General features: G+C 37.2%; 1 protein-coding gene across 4 annotated transcripts; it reads left to right on the top strand.

The window, feature by feature from the left end:
* Nucleotides 1-27: 27 nt before the first annotated feature.
* CMC2 (C-X9-C motif containing 2) lies at nucleotides 28-14,540 on the top strand. 4 transcript variants are annotated; one of them, XM_014874509.2, is made up of 4 exons: nucleotides 28-139; nucleotides 6,309-6,445; nucleotides 10,256-10,327; nucleotides 12,249-14,540. In XM_014874509.2, exons 2-4 carry the CDS (start codon nucleotides 6,365-6,367, stop codon nucleotides 12,324-12,326), a joined length of 231 nt encoding a protein of 76 aa, XP_014729995.1. In that variant the 5' UTR covers nucleotides 28-139; nucleotides 6,309-6,364; the 3' UTR covers nucleotides 12,327-14,540. The 4 variants fall into 4 exon arrangements, with proteins under 4 accessions (XP_014729995.1, XP_088028191.1, XP_088028192.1 ...); XM_088172065.1 differs by having other exon boundaries at nucleotides 82-356; XM_088172066.1 differs by having other exon boundaries at nucleotides 99-557.
* The last annotated feature ends 394 nt before the right edge of the window (nucleotides 14,541-14,934 follow it).

Below are 14,934 nucleotides of genomic sequence, written 5' to 3'. Positions count from 1 at the left end.
AGACCCTGCGCCGTGCCCCGTCCATCCAATCACAGGGCTCCCCGCCCGCCCGCTCCAGCGCCGGCGCTGTGCGCGCTCTTCGCTCTGAGGCGGCTTCCGGCCAGGGCTGGCAGAGTCACTGCGCCCGCCCCGCTCCGGGGTGAGTTAGGGGCGGCCTCGGGCAGAGCCAGCGGGAAAGGGAAAAATTCAGGGAAAAGAGGGTGTATAGGGGGGAAACCCTGCCCCTCTCCTACTGCCTTCCCTTCTAACCGCCTGGCTTTGGGGAGGGCCGTGGCGAGCCGAGCTCGGGTCCACCTGGGACTCTCCGCTCACTGCGCAACGTCCTCCGGAGCTGCCGGAGGGCTTTGGAAGGGCAGGTGTGAGCGGGATCGCGGGTCTCTCCGTTGTGGCTGCCGTAAGCTGCTTTTCATGTCTGTGTGTGTCCCGTCGCCTCTTCAAGGCCCCAGGGAGCGGTGAGGAGCCGCGGGCAGCGGGGGCTGGTTCCGTGGGAGCCCCGTGCCTTAACCGGGTAACAGCAGCAGCTGCTCCCGCCCCTAGCAGCCCGTGACGGAACTGTGGTACTAAACAATTTTTACTTTCCGCTGAGTGCTGCCTGCCTTTCGTCACGGGGTCGGGCTGCTAGAGGGGTCAGAGCCTGTCTTCCAACTAGGAAATGTATCCTCTAGCTCCCTTTCTCTCTGAAGGGGAAAAGCTGTTTTAGAGTACGCAAGAAGATTCTGATAGGTTCGTGGAGTTCTTCTTTGGGAAATTAATGGAGTTGAGATGAGATGGAATAAAGCCTGGTCTGGTGGATGCAGCTGAACTACAAGAGCAGCTGGTAAAGCAGGAATTTGGTGACAGCACCTTAACCTGATGTAGAGTGAGTTGGGTTGGAAGGGACCTCAAAGATTTTCTTGTTCCAAGCCCCTGCCATAGGCAGGGACACCTTCCACTAGGCAGTGCTTTAGTTTTATGCTGTCTGGATCTTGTCATTCTTAACTGTATATTCTGCAAAGCCGTAACAGGAATAGGAAGAGACAGCTTTAGTAATCTATGATACAGTGTTATACAGTGTTGTCCTGTGCAGTGCTACTGGCTGTATGTTATAATAAAAATACCCCACTAATCCTGCCAAAACTCTGCTGATGTTTCTTGTATGAATATGACCTTAATTGCCAGGAAGTGAAAATATCTTCTAGTGCTTTACTCGATCATCTATTTCAACCTTAAATAAAATTGTAGAAATCAGTATTCAAGTTGGTGTTCCACCTGCTCTATTCCTTAGGATTAACACCTTCTTAATTTGTTTTCCTAAGTATGAAATTAGGTATGATGTAGTTTCATCAGGTACTAAAAGCAAGTGAGCTCATTCTGTAAGGGAGGTTGAATTGTTGGCAGAAAGTGGTCATGTAAAAAAAAAATCAATATGAATTTTATTTATCAGCATAAAAAAATATTATTCTTTAGATTCAGGGAAAGTAAGTGCATTCTGCATTATTAAAAAGATCTCGAAGGAGACATAATTGACTGTTTTCCCATTTATTTTCTAGTCTTCCTAGATACATTTCTAAACTATTTCCCCCCATTCTAATAAGTAATATTGGAAAACCAGTGCATAGTTTTAGAGACTGAATTTTAAGAGTGAGTTTTGTAAGATTTAGCTAAGCTTGGTTTATTAAAGTGGATTTTTAAATTTCTTGGAGATGCTGGAAAGTTTGGGGTCATTCTCAATGTACCTAATCATAGCCTTAAGGACAGCAGCATAGAGTGATCCTTTAATATCCTGGTCTGGAAGTTGTTAATGATATTACTGAAAGGTAGAAACTAAGTCCTGAGTTCCCTTGGGTTTTGGAATGGTTTGCATCAACTGTGATTTCTCATTTCACTGAGTATTCAAGGCTATTATCAAAATTCTTTGTGTAGTAAAGAACACTGGGAATGCAGGAGTTCTGCTGAAGTGGCACGGATGATACCTTGAGAAAAACACCAGCCTGTTGGGTGTGGAGATGAATATTTTATGCTAAAATTTTGTGCAATCTTAGAGGAAACAGGATTTGAGTAAACCAAAAATTGTTGAGATTGTAAATACTTTTTTCCAAACACCAAACAGAACAATACCGTGCGACTGAGGATGCGAAACTCCTAAAGTTTTATATTACTCAAGTTAGACAGTGACATTAACTGCAAAAAAAATGTTAAGCGTGGACAGTAGAGTGGCTTCGGAGGAATGGCGGGTTTGTTGCCATCCCTGCTGTGAATCCCTGGTGTGGTTTGCACGGTCCTGCTGCCGCCTTGTGGGCGTCGTTTGAGTGTTTGCAGCAAATGTTTGTGTTCTGTGTTCCTGTTCGAGAGCTTCATCATTAACAATGAACGTGCTCAGGTGTAGTTTTTCATCAGCAGGGTAGCTTAACAAGGATTTGCATTTTTGCTTTAAGAGGTCATTTTTTTCTGAACAGTGTGTGAATTCATGTGGTTTGGGATTTTTTTTTCCCATTGGCCTTAGAAAGTTGAAAAAAATATGGTAGTGTTCTTTTCAAATGGAAAAAATAGTAAAACTCGGTTTTAAAAGTAGTCTTCTAACATGGTTTAATTAAATATGGAAAAAGCACCTTATGGAAACAATTACCTAGATCTAAACGTTCCCTTCAATGTTGTCCCTCAAGCATGGAAAGATTAAGCATCAGGCTAATCAGAAAAACGAAAGGAACCTAATCCAGTTTTCCTTCTGTATCAGGGAACTGGTTAGTTCATATTTATGGGAGATCCTGAGAAAAGAAAGGAACTTCTCTGGGTTCCTGACATGCTGACCTCATAGTTGATTTTGAGAAGTGAAAATGCATCAAATGCTTTGTTTCTCCACACAGGATGTGTGAGGAAGTCAGGAGGAGAAATTGGAACATGGACAGAAATGAGTATTTTATCCTAAATTTTGGTGTCAAACATGAAATGCTCACAGTGTTCTTCCGTGCTCTTTTGGGTCAGCCTTTGGTTTCTGTCTGCAGTTTTATTTGAGTTCTGTAATGCATGTAGCAATTGCAATTAAAATTGAACACATATATAGATCAATTTTCAGATTAGGGATGAGTATCACATCTTGATAATTTATATGTTGATTGCTGTTAGAAAGTTTGACATGCTTAGTGTCCCAAGATTGCTTAGGAATTACCTTATTATTTTTCTAAGCAGAAATGTTAGTATTGGAAGTTCAGTATCATTATCAGAAATTTTCCAGCTTTTGGCTTTTGATTTTTTAGAAAAAATCTGGTTTATGTTGGAAACCATACAGCTAGAATATCCTATGTTTTCCCTACTTAAGGAGAAACCAGACAGGATGTGAAACTGGAATGAGACAATTTCTTAATTATTTTTTCCCAGAAGAATAGCATAGATCTAGAAACTGGTTTAGGGAGTTGAAAGATTAATTATCTTTATCCATGTCTTCTACATTCAGAGACTATAAGTTGATAGAAATTTGTATTTTTAAGGTATTTTAACAAATCATTGAGATAGCTATGTAATGTAATTTGTATCAAGAAAGAAAAAAATTGCACTGAATCTCATATCAAACACATTAAAGGGCAGAATATTTCTGTGCAAACCAGTAAAATGTCAGTGCCATTATGTAAAGAGATAATTTCTTTACTTCGCTCCAAATATTCACTTCAGATATTAACATTTGCTTAGCATTTTGCAGTTCTGAAGCAATTCCTGTATTTTCTAAATATTGTTCTTTTACTTCACTTCCAGTTTTTCTTGTACAGAAATTGTATGTTTGTCTTGGCTTTCTTTACCCCACATTTCTGTTAGTAGTTTCCTCAGAGCAATTTATATTGCTTATTCACGATTTTTTCCTGTGATTTGTTTTGTTTTGTTTTCCCAGTATTCTTTTATATATCAATTCCCTATGAGCTAGCACCTGTATAAATTTCTGTCCATTTGGACTTAGATTCTGGTAGGATGGCAACTTGCAATTCTTATTTTTCATTAGAATGTTATTAGAAAGAAACTAAGGAAACCAACATCCTTTCTTCACACACATTGTTGTTTCTCTTGAAACTCTTTTGTTTGTCAGAGTTATTCCCCTCCAGCAAAAAGATTTCAGCCTTCCCTGCTCATTTATAGACCACTGTGTAATCTGACATTTCTAAACATCAGTTTAATATTGAGCACTGGGAACACTGCTCTGTCCTAACTTCAGAAGTGCTTAAAGCCTCCAGGGAAGCACAGAAAGATATTTTGTTACTTAGTCCATCACATCCTACAGGAACTGAGTGCTACAACTTGAAACTTTCTAATATTGAATGTTAAAAATTTCAGTACTGATCTATGAAGTAGAAGGCTTTTAACTAATGAAGTGCACCCTCACCTCTGTTTGTGGCATTGGTGGCTTTCAAGCACGGCCTGAGAATACCTTTGTAAACAAAATAAGAATAATACTCTTATTTTAGCAATAACGAATCTTTCCTTGAAATGCTCCATTTGACTTCCTGGCTTGTGCTGATGTGCATTCCCTGTTTCATTTAATTTCTTTCATTCATTTTTGTGCATTCCCTGTTTCATTAGGACACTGCTCTTTCTCCTGAGACTGCCAGCTCAGATGACAGTTTTAGGAAGTACAGGCAGAGGCTGAATGATGAAGAGCTTTAATAATCATCTGGGTTCACACATGTTAAAGTAACACACAGTCATTGAGCAGGTCACTCTCTCGGGGGAATGCTAACTCCAGAGCTATCAAAAAAGCTCTACTGATAAATTCAAAACATATTGACTTTGTGTGGCATGCAATCAAAAGCTGGTGGCAATAACACAGCAGGGTTCTTAATCACTTTGCTGTTACAGTTGTGCTCCTGCTGTCATATTTCTAAAGGTTCATTTGTTAATTTGTTGAAAAGAATGCTTAAGCAACTTGTACAGTTTCCAACAACTTCTGTGCTAAGAGTAACTGTAGTGTAATATTAGACTTCCAGATAATATGGGGGAATGTTTTTGGAAGAAATCACTACAACACTATGTGAAACATATTCTCATGGTTCTCAAGTGGCTTTTAAATGTTTGGTTTTTAAAAATTAAGTTTGCTTGTGGGAATCTAACTCTTGTTAAGCTGAACACATGGTGAGAAGTACTGGATATATGAGTGTATGTGGCTCTTTAAGCCGAATATATTCCTTGAGCATTCTAGGAATAGCAGTGGAGATTATAACTGTCAGCACTGCAGCTGAAATTCGGGATTTTGCAATTGTAAAATCTGACCATTGGTTTCTTATATTTGTCCAGTCTGTCTAGCAGGAGTTTTAAGACAGTGATGGCTCCTTAGTACAAGTTGTAGTGCTGTTTGCCTGATGTATTGCAACTGGAAAGGTGATCCATTTGGGAGAAGGGGACATGACAGAATACTGAGTAAACAAACAAACAGGCATCTCTCTAATTCAGTGGCAGTATGGGCCATAAAAATAATATTTTACCAAGATGAGCCCATTTGTCCTGGTATGAACTGAACTTTTCTCCTCCCCTTCCTGGTGATCTTCCTGAGCAAAGATGTCATCTTCTTTCAGCCACTGTTATATGATGCTTTCAGTCCATTTCAACTAAAGAACTCCCTCCCCACAGAACCCTGCAGGAAAGGGTGTTCCCCTTTAGTTTTCCAGAGAGAAAACATGAGGAAAACCTAAGTACTTCCTTCTGAAGCTGATGGAGTGGGAGATTCATGTAGAAGACCAATGCCATTGCTTTTCAAAGGAGCACAGTGAAAGAGCAAGAGGCAACAATATGGAGTTGCAAGATGGAACATTTCAATTCTTAGTGATTTAAAAAAAGGATCATTACTGTTTTGATGAAGTGATTAAGAACTGGTTTTAAAGCATCACCAATGTCTGGTTTAGAATTTTTTTAAAAGTATGTAGACAGCTAAAAAAAGATGCTGGTTCTCTGAGTTATGTAATGGAATAGCATTGTGCTTCCTGTTGTAATCTTTGAAAAAGATAGAAAATCATATACACTTAACTTTTTAAAGCAAAAAAAATTGAAGTAGGAAAGTGAAAAGTTAATCTGGAGTTCAAGAAAGATTAATGCTGCTAGAGAGCCCCTGAAAATGAAAATCTCAGCTGCTTGCTTATGTCTGTGATAGCCAAGATTATAAACTTTCAGTTGACTGTTAACATTTGGGTTGTGTAGAGGATCAGGCTTGTGCTGGGTTTAATGACTGTAACTGTGTAATGTACATTATATGCATTAAACTGCATTTTGGTCTCCAATATTGTTAAAAATAACACTGTGATAATATCTTACATGTTAAATCAGACTTGCTAGTGACACTGTTTTAATGTTGGCAGGTGGAAGTTTTCTCAGATTCTTGTCCTTATGCTACTAAAATCCTCCCTAACTAAAGATGCATCCAGACCTGTCTCCTCATCTGCACACTGAAGAGTGTAACCTAATTATCAGTCTGCTCAAGCAGTGTCACAAGGAGGTAAGAAGTGTTGAGCAGAGAAAAGAGTGGGTGGGTTGGGGAAATGAGTGTCAGATAAATTAGTGATGATATTTTATGATCATGGCGAGAAAACCCTCCTCTAGGCAGAACAGCCATGAAATATAGCTGGTGTGTTTTCATTGAAAAGCTGTCTGATGACTGTGAAATAATTCCAGTGATTTATTTAGGAAATACAACATACTTGAAAATTTTCTGTGCTACAGCTTAACACTTAAGGACGTATTTTAAGGACTGAAATAACTTCTGCACCTCTTACTGTACTGTCTTCCCCTCAAAAAAACAATAATAAAATCAGCTTCAAATGCCCTCTTTTTGTATGCTCATGGCATTTCCATGTTCCAGTTGTCCCTGGGGCAGATGCTTCAGTGTGGTTATAAGCAGATGTGTTGATGGGGATCCTAACAGCCACATGCCTGATGTTCAGTGCTTGGAGAGCTAATTGAGAATTACTGCTTGACTTCCATCTTCTTAATAGGCACCTACTTAAGCATGGAAATGCTAAATTGTCTTCAGGCTTCTCCAGGCTCTTCATTGCTTCAAGATTATGGAATCGTTATCTCACTTGTTTAAAAGCCTTTTTAAAAGTTTGCTTTGTCTACATCTTCTGCATCTCTAAATGTACAAGATTTGGCCCCTGCATTGAAAGCTTTCTGCAGCATCATTGCAATGTTGTTAATTGTTTTCCTGGTATATTCTGAATAGATGTTCTGCAGAGATGATCTTGCTGTATTAGTGCATAAAAAAGTTAAATTTCTTAGTTTCTACTGGGATAAAAATATATTTAAATACTCACTATGAATGTGAAAACTCTGATTTACACCACTGCATGCAATCTACAATATTTTCATCTCCATGGTCAGTTGTGATGTTGGTGCTTTTTTCTAGTGCAGTTAGATTCTAAGACAATACAAATGTTAGCTTTATTGTTTTGAACAGAATTGTAAACTTTTAATTTCAAAAGCTGTTACAGGATGAGAAACAAGGCTGATACTTCACAAAATGTGAGAGAAGACATTTTATCTGAAAGAGGGGTAACAGTATTTTTGCAAGATTTTAATGTAGCTAAAGTAACTTATTAAAAAACATTTTCAGCACCACACTTTATGATTTCTAAATTATAGCAATGAAGGGAGAAGAAGTTCTAATACTAAAATTCATTTGCAGGGAGTATATTGTAGTGGTTTTCTTCAGCAACATGTAATTTGTTTTTGTTGGCACTTGGAGTGCAGTATTTTGAAACATAAGCACCCTGCAGTCTGTTGATACCATCTCATAGGTGGTACTTCCCATGCCACTGCTCCTGTACACGACATCTCCAATCTTTAAAATTAAAAGTTGAATTAAATGTAGGAGTTATGCTTTTCTTCCAAGGTCAGAAATCATAATTTGCCTAAAAATGCTTTAGGTAGTTTGAGAGATTGTGGAAACTTTTTTAGTTGATTTTTTAACAACTTTAATGTTGTAATGTATTAATTTACTAATTGCAAGTAATGAATGGTTGACTGACTTTTTGTTTGTGGTTTGATTTTTTTTTTTTTTTTTAATTTTTTATTTTTTTGCTTTAAATGAATGTCAAGATAGAAGTATCATGGACTTGTCTGAATTAGACTGCCTTGAGAACTGGAACTAAAAAGGTGCACTTGAACTCCTTGGCAGCAAGTGATTCAAAGGAATCTATTGTCAATCTGACTTATGAAGTGACTGGGAGCAGCAATAATAGTCATGCACAGAATTATGTTCTCTTGGTTTTGTTTGAAGTTGATCTTTACATGAAGAGGAATTACTTTGGTCAGTCTTATGCTCAGCTGGGAGAGGATGCTTGTGTTGGCAGTCTCAGAACAGAGAGGATGAGGATGATTTTTTTCACACTCGGTTGAAAGGGAGCAATACTTTTTCATTGAGATTCAAGGGGAATGTGCTGAAATATTTTTAAATTGAACTCACTGAAATCTGGCTAGTGATCTTAATGAGTTATTAGTGACTACTTGCTGTTTTCTTATAATGCCTAAGAACCTTCATCTACAGTTTGAATCACCATTCCTGAAGGATGGAAAGCATTTTGGATGTCCATTTTCACAACAGTAAATTTGATTTACTTTATCCCTAATCTAGAACCTGCCCTCTATATCAAGTTTTGGATCTAGTGAGGAGAGGTTAATGGGATTCCTATTTGATGTCACTTTTTTTTTTAATAACTCCACTGTGGTGCCAAGTATGTGCTATAAATAGACAGATTTTCATAGGTGGCAGCTCAAATAAATGTGTACTGTCTTGCAGTTGTATCACTGCAATAGGTGTAGTAGCTATTTTTGAGAAACTGATTCTTTGTTTCCCTTATAATCTCAGCCAAGAAGTTGACATTTTAGGAATCTGGCTAAATAAACATAGATTAAACCCACAGTGTGCACTACTCAGAGTGGAGTTAGCTTGAGTGTTCACCTTAAAATTTAACATGCAGGTATGCAAGTAGAATACAAAACTAAATCTCTATCAGCTGAAATGAAAATGTTGTAAAAGCGAGATCAGTGTGCAGTAAAGTGACCACTTACTCCATGCAACTGCTTCAGAGTCATCTGATGCCCTTTATAAATCACAGAGCTATAAACAAGCTAATTATAGCACTGCTATAGTTAAGTGTTTGTCATAAACTTTATTAACCCACTCCTACTTCAGTTGTGTTCTCTTGCCTGAGATCTTGTTCATTTGAATCCTTAACAGTGTTCATGTATCCCTTGTATGAATCCACCCAGGTGCTGGTCAGCTGTGGAAATACACATAGGTTTCCCTCTGAAATATGGAAATGACTTCATTTGCATCTGTTTTGTTCTTCTTGGTGTTTTTTATTTCAATTCATTAGCTGTCTGCAAGATAGGCTGAGTTGTCTCCATTCATTGTGCAGCTGCAAATATCTACTAAAAGCCCCCTCCTTCAGGTCTTCTAAATCACTTGGATGCTCTGCTGCCAGGTCCTGCCATGAGATTCTGTGGTATGGCACAAGCATCCCCCTGAAATGTAGTCCTTCTACAACCATTCATTCTGAGAGTGGTTTAATGCCTGGTAATATGGAATTGCTTTAAGAAATCCTGGCTAAGAGGACAGATTTTTATGGTGAATACCATCACGTTAGCTGTGGAGTGCCCTCGTGAGGACAAGGCCTGCAGTTTTTCAGAAACTGAGGAACACTTAAATGTGCATAAGGCCCATAATTGAGCTGTGCCATAAAGATGGTAAATGCATCTTATTTATTTACCTCAAGATCCAGAGATATTTTTTATACTGATTCTAATGTTCCAGTCAATTAATCCTAGTGCCTGCATCTTCTGGACCAGCACCACATTCTTCATTTAGCTGGGATAACAGAGCAGTGAATCCTTTGCCTCTCTAGGTCACAAAGAAAAAAACGAATGCAGGGAGGACATTGCCTCTGTATCACAACCTGGAGTTCAGAATATTTATTTTTTGTATGTTATTTAACCTCATGTGCGTGAGAGTTGTGAGACTGACTTCTAGACCAATAAAATGTATGTTCTGCATTTAAACAATAGCTTCAGCTTAGGTGTCTTCCTTTAGTCTGGTTATATGTGATGAGTACCTTCAACTTTCAGCAAGGCAGGGGTGGCTCAAATGGGCTTCAGGAGCAGCTTGAGCCTCTGCCTGCTTGGGGCAGAAAGGAGGAGAACCAGGAGGAGACCAGGATATGTTGAAAAATGCAAATTAATTAAAATATATTTACACCTTCAGAGGAAGAAACCTTTAAATTGTAATTTTTTTTTCTCCTTAACTCATCAGCACAATGTTCTGAAGTTTTTTGGCCATTGCAATGATATTGACCGTGAGATGAGGAAGTGCTTAAAAAAAGAGGTAAGCAATAAATTATAAATACTGTGAGTTAAAGGCTTAATAAAAAATGAGAGAGAACTAGAGTTGCTTTTTACTAAGTAGTATGAATCAATAAATGTAAGTACATTCTGCTGTGGGCACTTGAGACCAAATCTAAACTTTTAAAAATAAATTTGTCAAGTAAAATCTGGCATTAGCAAATGGTGTGGTGTATTTTTTTTTAATATACAAAAATAGGCAAACACATTTTAATGAAACAAATATTATAGATAGGAACTGACACTTCACAGATTGCTTCTGACTTTTTTCTTCCTTTTTTTTTAGTAGTGGTATTTGCACAGAATTTAATATAAAGCAGTAATGGTCACCTCTGCATAAATAACACTTAAAGCTGAAGTCACTTACACTGACTGAAACTACTTAATGAGTTGTTGAGTTAGGCCCTAAATGAAAATTTCTGCAGATATGAAGGAATGAATACTATGGGAGTTTAAATGGATTAACTGTTTTAATAGGCACATTTTTCAGAGGAGTGTTCTTTATATTTATGTTGGTTGTGCCTACATGACAGAACATATAAATGAACATTTCACACCTTTTAACTTGAAACTGCACTACCTAATTTTTTACATAAATTTCACCATACGAAAAAGTTTCTTTCCACATAATCTCATTATTCTTATTTTGTCTTCCATTGAAGCCTTTACATTAAAGGAGTTCTTGATGATTATATTTGTCTGCATTCTTAAAATGTGCTTATATTGATATGCCATTACTAGGAAGCCCTTGAAAGGTTGTTCACAAATATTGAATAGGTACAGATGTAGCTTTTAAAGATCCATTGTTCTCATTCTACATAAAAACATGGATGGGTTATTGAAAAATTAAATATTGGCAAGGGAAAAAGTTAAGCATTCTGTAAATGTTAAGTAATGTTTTGGGTCATTATTTCAGTTATAGACCAATCAGTATAATGGATGAAAAACTACAAATCCTTTTCAAAATCAATTTCTTTAGTAGTTTATTACATTATATAGAGAATTGAATATTTGTGGCTTACTTGGGTTTTATTCTTCATACCAATTATTAAAATATTGAACAAATATATGCTGTAACCTAAGGACAAGAATAATTTGCTTCTCATGAAATACATATCAAATGATGCATTGATTTTTAATTTTCATTTGTTTGACCATGAAAATATTTCCTTTTTGTTTGCAATGAAATAAAGGCTCTTCAAGCTTCTGCTAGTGCAAGGCCAACTTGAAAGCATGGTGGCTTTATAGATGTATCTGAACTGTGAAGGCTTTCTTGATTCCATTTTACACTGGAGTCCTGCCTCTGTTGTAGTTCTTGTTCAAAGCATTAAAAATCCCCACATGCCTTACCCTCATTCAATCCAAATTTGCCTTTGTTCCTTTCATCTTGGTATCCTGCTTTATTTGTGCATGTAGTTAATGACCAGGATCAAAAATAGACCAAGCCTGTGATGACAAATTCATGTTTCAGAAGGCAGATGCACGTTAATCAGTATCTTGTAAAAGGAGAAGAGCCTGACCTGTGCTCTAGAATAGCACCAGTGCAACTTTTTTCTTGTAGTTCATGTGTGAAGTGTAGCTGTCTTATGTTAGATCACTGTACAATTGACTTCCTCCTTAAGATTAAGTAAATATTCTTTATTAGAATGTTCTAATACTCTTTAGCTTAATAACCTCAAACTTAGAGACTTTATTTTAATGGAATACATATTAATTTCCAAGTAAAAGTGTTAATTTCAAAGTAAAAATGAACCTATGTCTTGATAGTAATAAGAGCTGTATTTCTAATGCATCAGTCAAATATATTGTTTCTGTTCCTGAGTAAAAAATGCTCTCTACAGTTTTAAATTTGACATATCTGTTTAATAGCAGCTGATCTATTAATTTCTTTATCTGTCTTCCAGTATGAAGAGAACAGGCGCAGAAACCGGGAGAAACGACAGAAGAGGATGATAAATGCTCAGAAAGCCTCAGAGAAGTGAGCTGTGCTGAGGCTGGACAGCTGCAGCTCCACAGGGACATTCACTTGGCAGCTGACAGAATACTTGTGTTTCATCACCACTGTCCAGCCTGTGGTTTGTGAAATGGTGACAAAATAAATGCATGTAATACATATTAATTCCCAACAAGACAAACAGGGTGAAAAAATAAATACAATACATCGCTCACAACATAACTTAAATTTTGACCTCTAAAAGAAAACTACTGTGCCAAGTCTTTGTTCTGGCAGTTTTATGATTAAGTAATGAAGAATTGGTGTGTGTGAGGTACTATGTGTTCAGGGCAGCTGTGTTCCCCACTTTACTGAGTTTCATTTACTTCCTTGTGTTTAGCAGTTTCTCTTTCACGTCTTGGGTTTTTTAGGGTTTTTTTTGTTTGTGTTTCATTGCAAAACACTAAATTACTTTTTCCATCACTCTTTGTAGTGTTGTGATAACACTTCTTAAATGGATTAGGAAAAAGAAATTTTAAACAGATGTGACTTGAAATTGGAAATGGCCTATTAAGGAATAATTGGAGTTCTAGTATTTTTATTGGAGCTAAAAAGATGAAGCTACTGTCTTCAGCTGAGATTACAAATCCTCCCTGCCAACGATATGTACACTGTAGACTGTTGTAAGACAATTTGTTCATCATACGCAAAGCAAGCGGCTTTAGAAATTCAGAATGGAACATTTCCAGGGATTTACAAAGCTTCCCCGTGATTTTTGTTGAGTACAATCAATGTGTGCTGAGTGATTTTTGAAGAGGAGTGCTGCCAAAAATACAAGCTAAAGTTCTTCCATTTTCTCTGTTACAGAGGTAAAGGTAAGTTATGACTATTGAGGTTGAAGCAAAGCTGACACTGAAGTGAAAGGAAAGTGTAATTTTCTCAGGCAAGTCAATGTGTGTTGTGTTACCAAGTTGCCTTGTTAGCCTATAAAAGTGTTTATTTGCTATCAAACTGCCAGAAGCCCAGAACAAGTCTCTGACTTCCTAAGATTTGATATCTAAAAATACAGTGGTTTGTCCAGTGATGGAGCTGCTTCTGTGTGTCTGCTGGGTTCACCTTACTTTTAAATAATGCCTCTGTTGTGCCTTGCAGCAAAAGCCTTTTTTTAAAAAATAAATTTGTTGAGCCAAATATACAAAAGTATCTAGAAAGCTTTTGGAAAAAGGGTGCCTATTCTACAGTGAATTACGTAGTTTGTTGTAAGAGCCATTGTTGATACTCGAAATTGGTACATGCCTCTTTGGAAGAAAATGGTATTTTGTGAGCCCTTTTGAAGGGTGAATTAGATAAAATAATTTTACTTACTTTTCAATACCTGGATGGACCCAATTAAATTGGTAAAATTAAACCACTAATATTTTCAGTGAAAGCTCCAAGCAAAGCTGAAGCAATTTTTTCTGCATCTTGACACGCTTTGTTTCTTAGAACAAGTAAACGATGCACTGTTTGAATTAATACTTAAATGGTTGGAATGGTGCAGCCTTTATTGGCACTTCTGAGAGTATTTTCAAAGAGTACTTGGTAGTGAACTCCCTTATCTGGCAACTCTGCATCCATGATACTTCTTCCACTTGAGATGACACAACCTACTTCAGGCAAGCTCTTAAATAGGATTTGTAGTCTTTAAGTAAATAAATAAATAGAGAATTGTTCCAGAGATTAGGTTGAGAAGCTGATATCTGAGTGCAGAAGCACTGAAGCTTTTGTTTCTTTAATCAGCTTGTGTGAGTCCCAATCTTTCACACAGCAACAAAATAAGAAACCAAGAGCCACTTAACACAGCTCATTAGTCAGAATCATGTTTGCAAAGATCAATGTGCTTAGTGAATGAAAGACCAAATGGCACACACAGTTCTATTGATACTTTCAACTACATTTTATTTATAAATCTGTTTCACAGATTAGCGTTGTTTACCTAGTGAAAGTCTGATCATGGTCTTCCTTCTGTTTCTCTTTGCTAATTGCCCTCTAGTAGTGTGATATGAGAGTGCCCATTGATTCCTGTGGGTTTTGTTCCTTTTGTTTGACAGAGAGTTCATGTTGCTAATTTGATCCTGAAGCTGAAAAACACTGGTGTAAGAATACTGATGATTTATCTGACAGAGAAAGGGGTAAGGGTGAAATAGTAAATGCCGGGTTTTTTCTTGTTTCCTAAAGTGAGCTTGTGTGAAATAAACCTTATCTCTATAGACTTCAAAAGACATTTTATTGCAATGTCATTTGTCTGTAGGAACATTTTGCCCAGTTTTCTTTCTGAAAGAGTGCATTTGAGAGAGAAAAGAAATTTAATGTCATTTGCGTTGAACTGCATGTGAGACACTCATGGGTGTTTCACATGGGAAAGTGAAGAAAGGGGAAACACAAAGGGCAAATGTCAGCTCTGGCCATAATGGTGAGGATTTTCCATATTGAAATGCCATAAAAGTCTAGGATACCTGGACTGGAGGAAGACAGAGGAAAGGGAATTAAAACTGTCCAGCAAAATCCCTCCAGTTTTACCAGAAACACTTGGTTACACTATTCATAGTGTACTTTCTCTTGCTGGAAAACTAAATTACATTTGTTTTTCTTAATTTTTTTTTTTAATTTATTTTTTA

This window comes from Sturnus vulgaris, chromosome 12 (assembly GCF_052056855.1).
Source record: "Sturnus vulgaris isolate bStuVul1 chromosome 12, bStuVul1.hap1, whole genome shotgun sequence".
Taxonomy (NCBI): Eukaryota; Metazoa; Chordata; class Aves; order Passeriformes; family Sturnidae; genus Sturnus; species Sturnus vulgaris.
The sequence above is the reverse complement of the archived record's forward strand: the minus strand, read 5'-3'. Positions and strand labels throughout refer to the sequence as shown.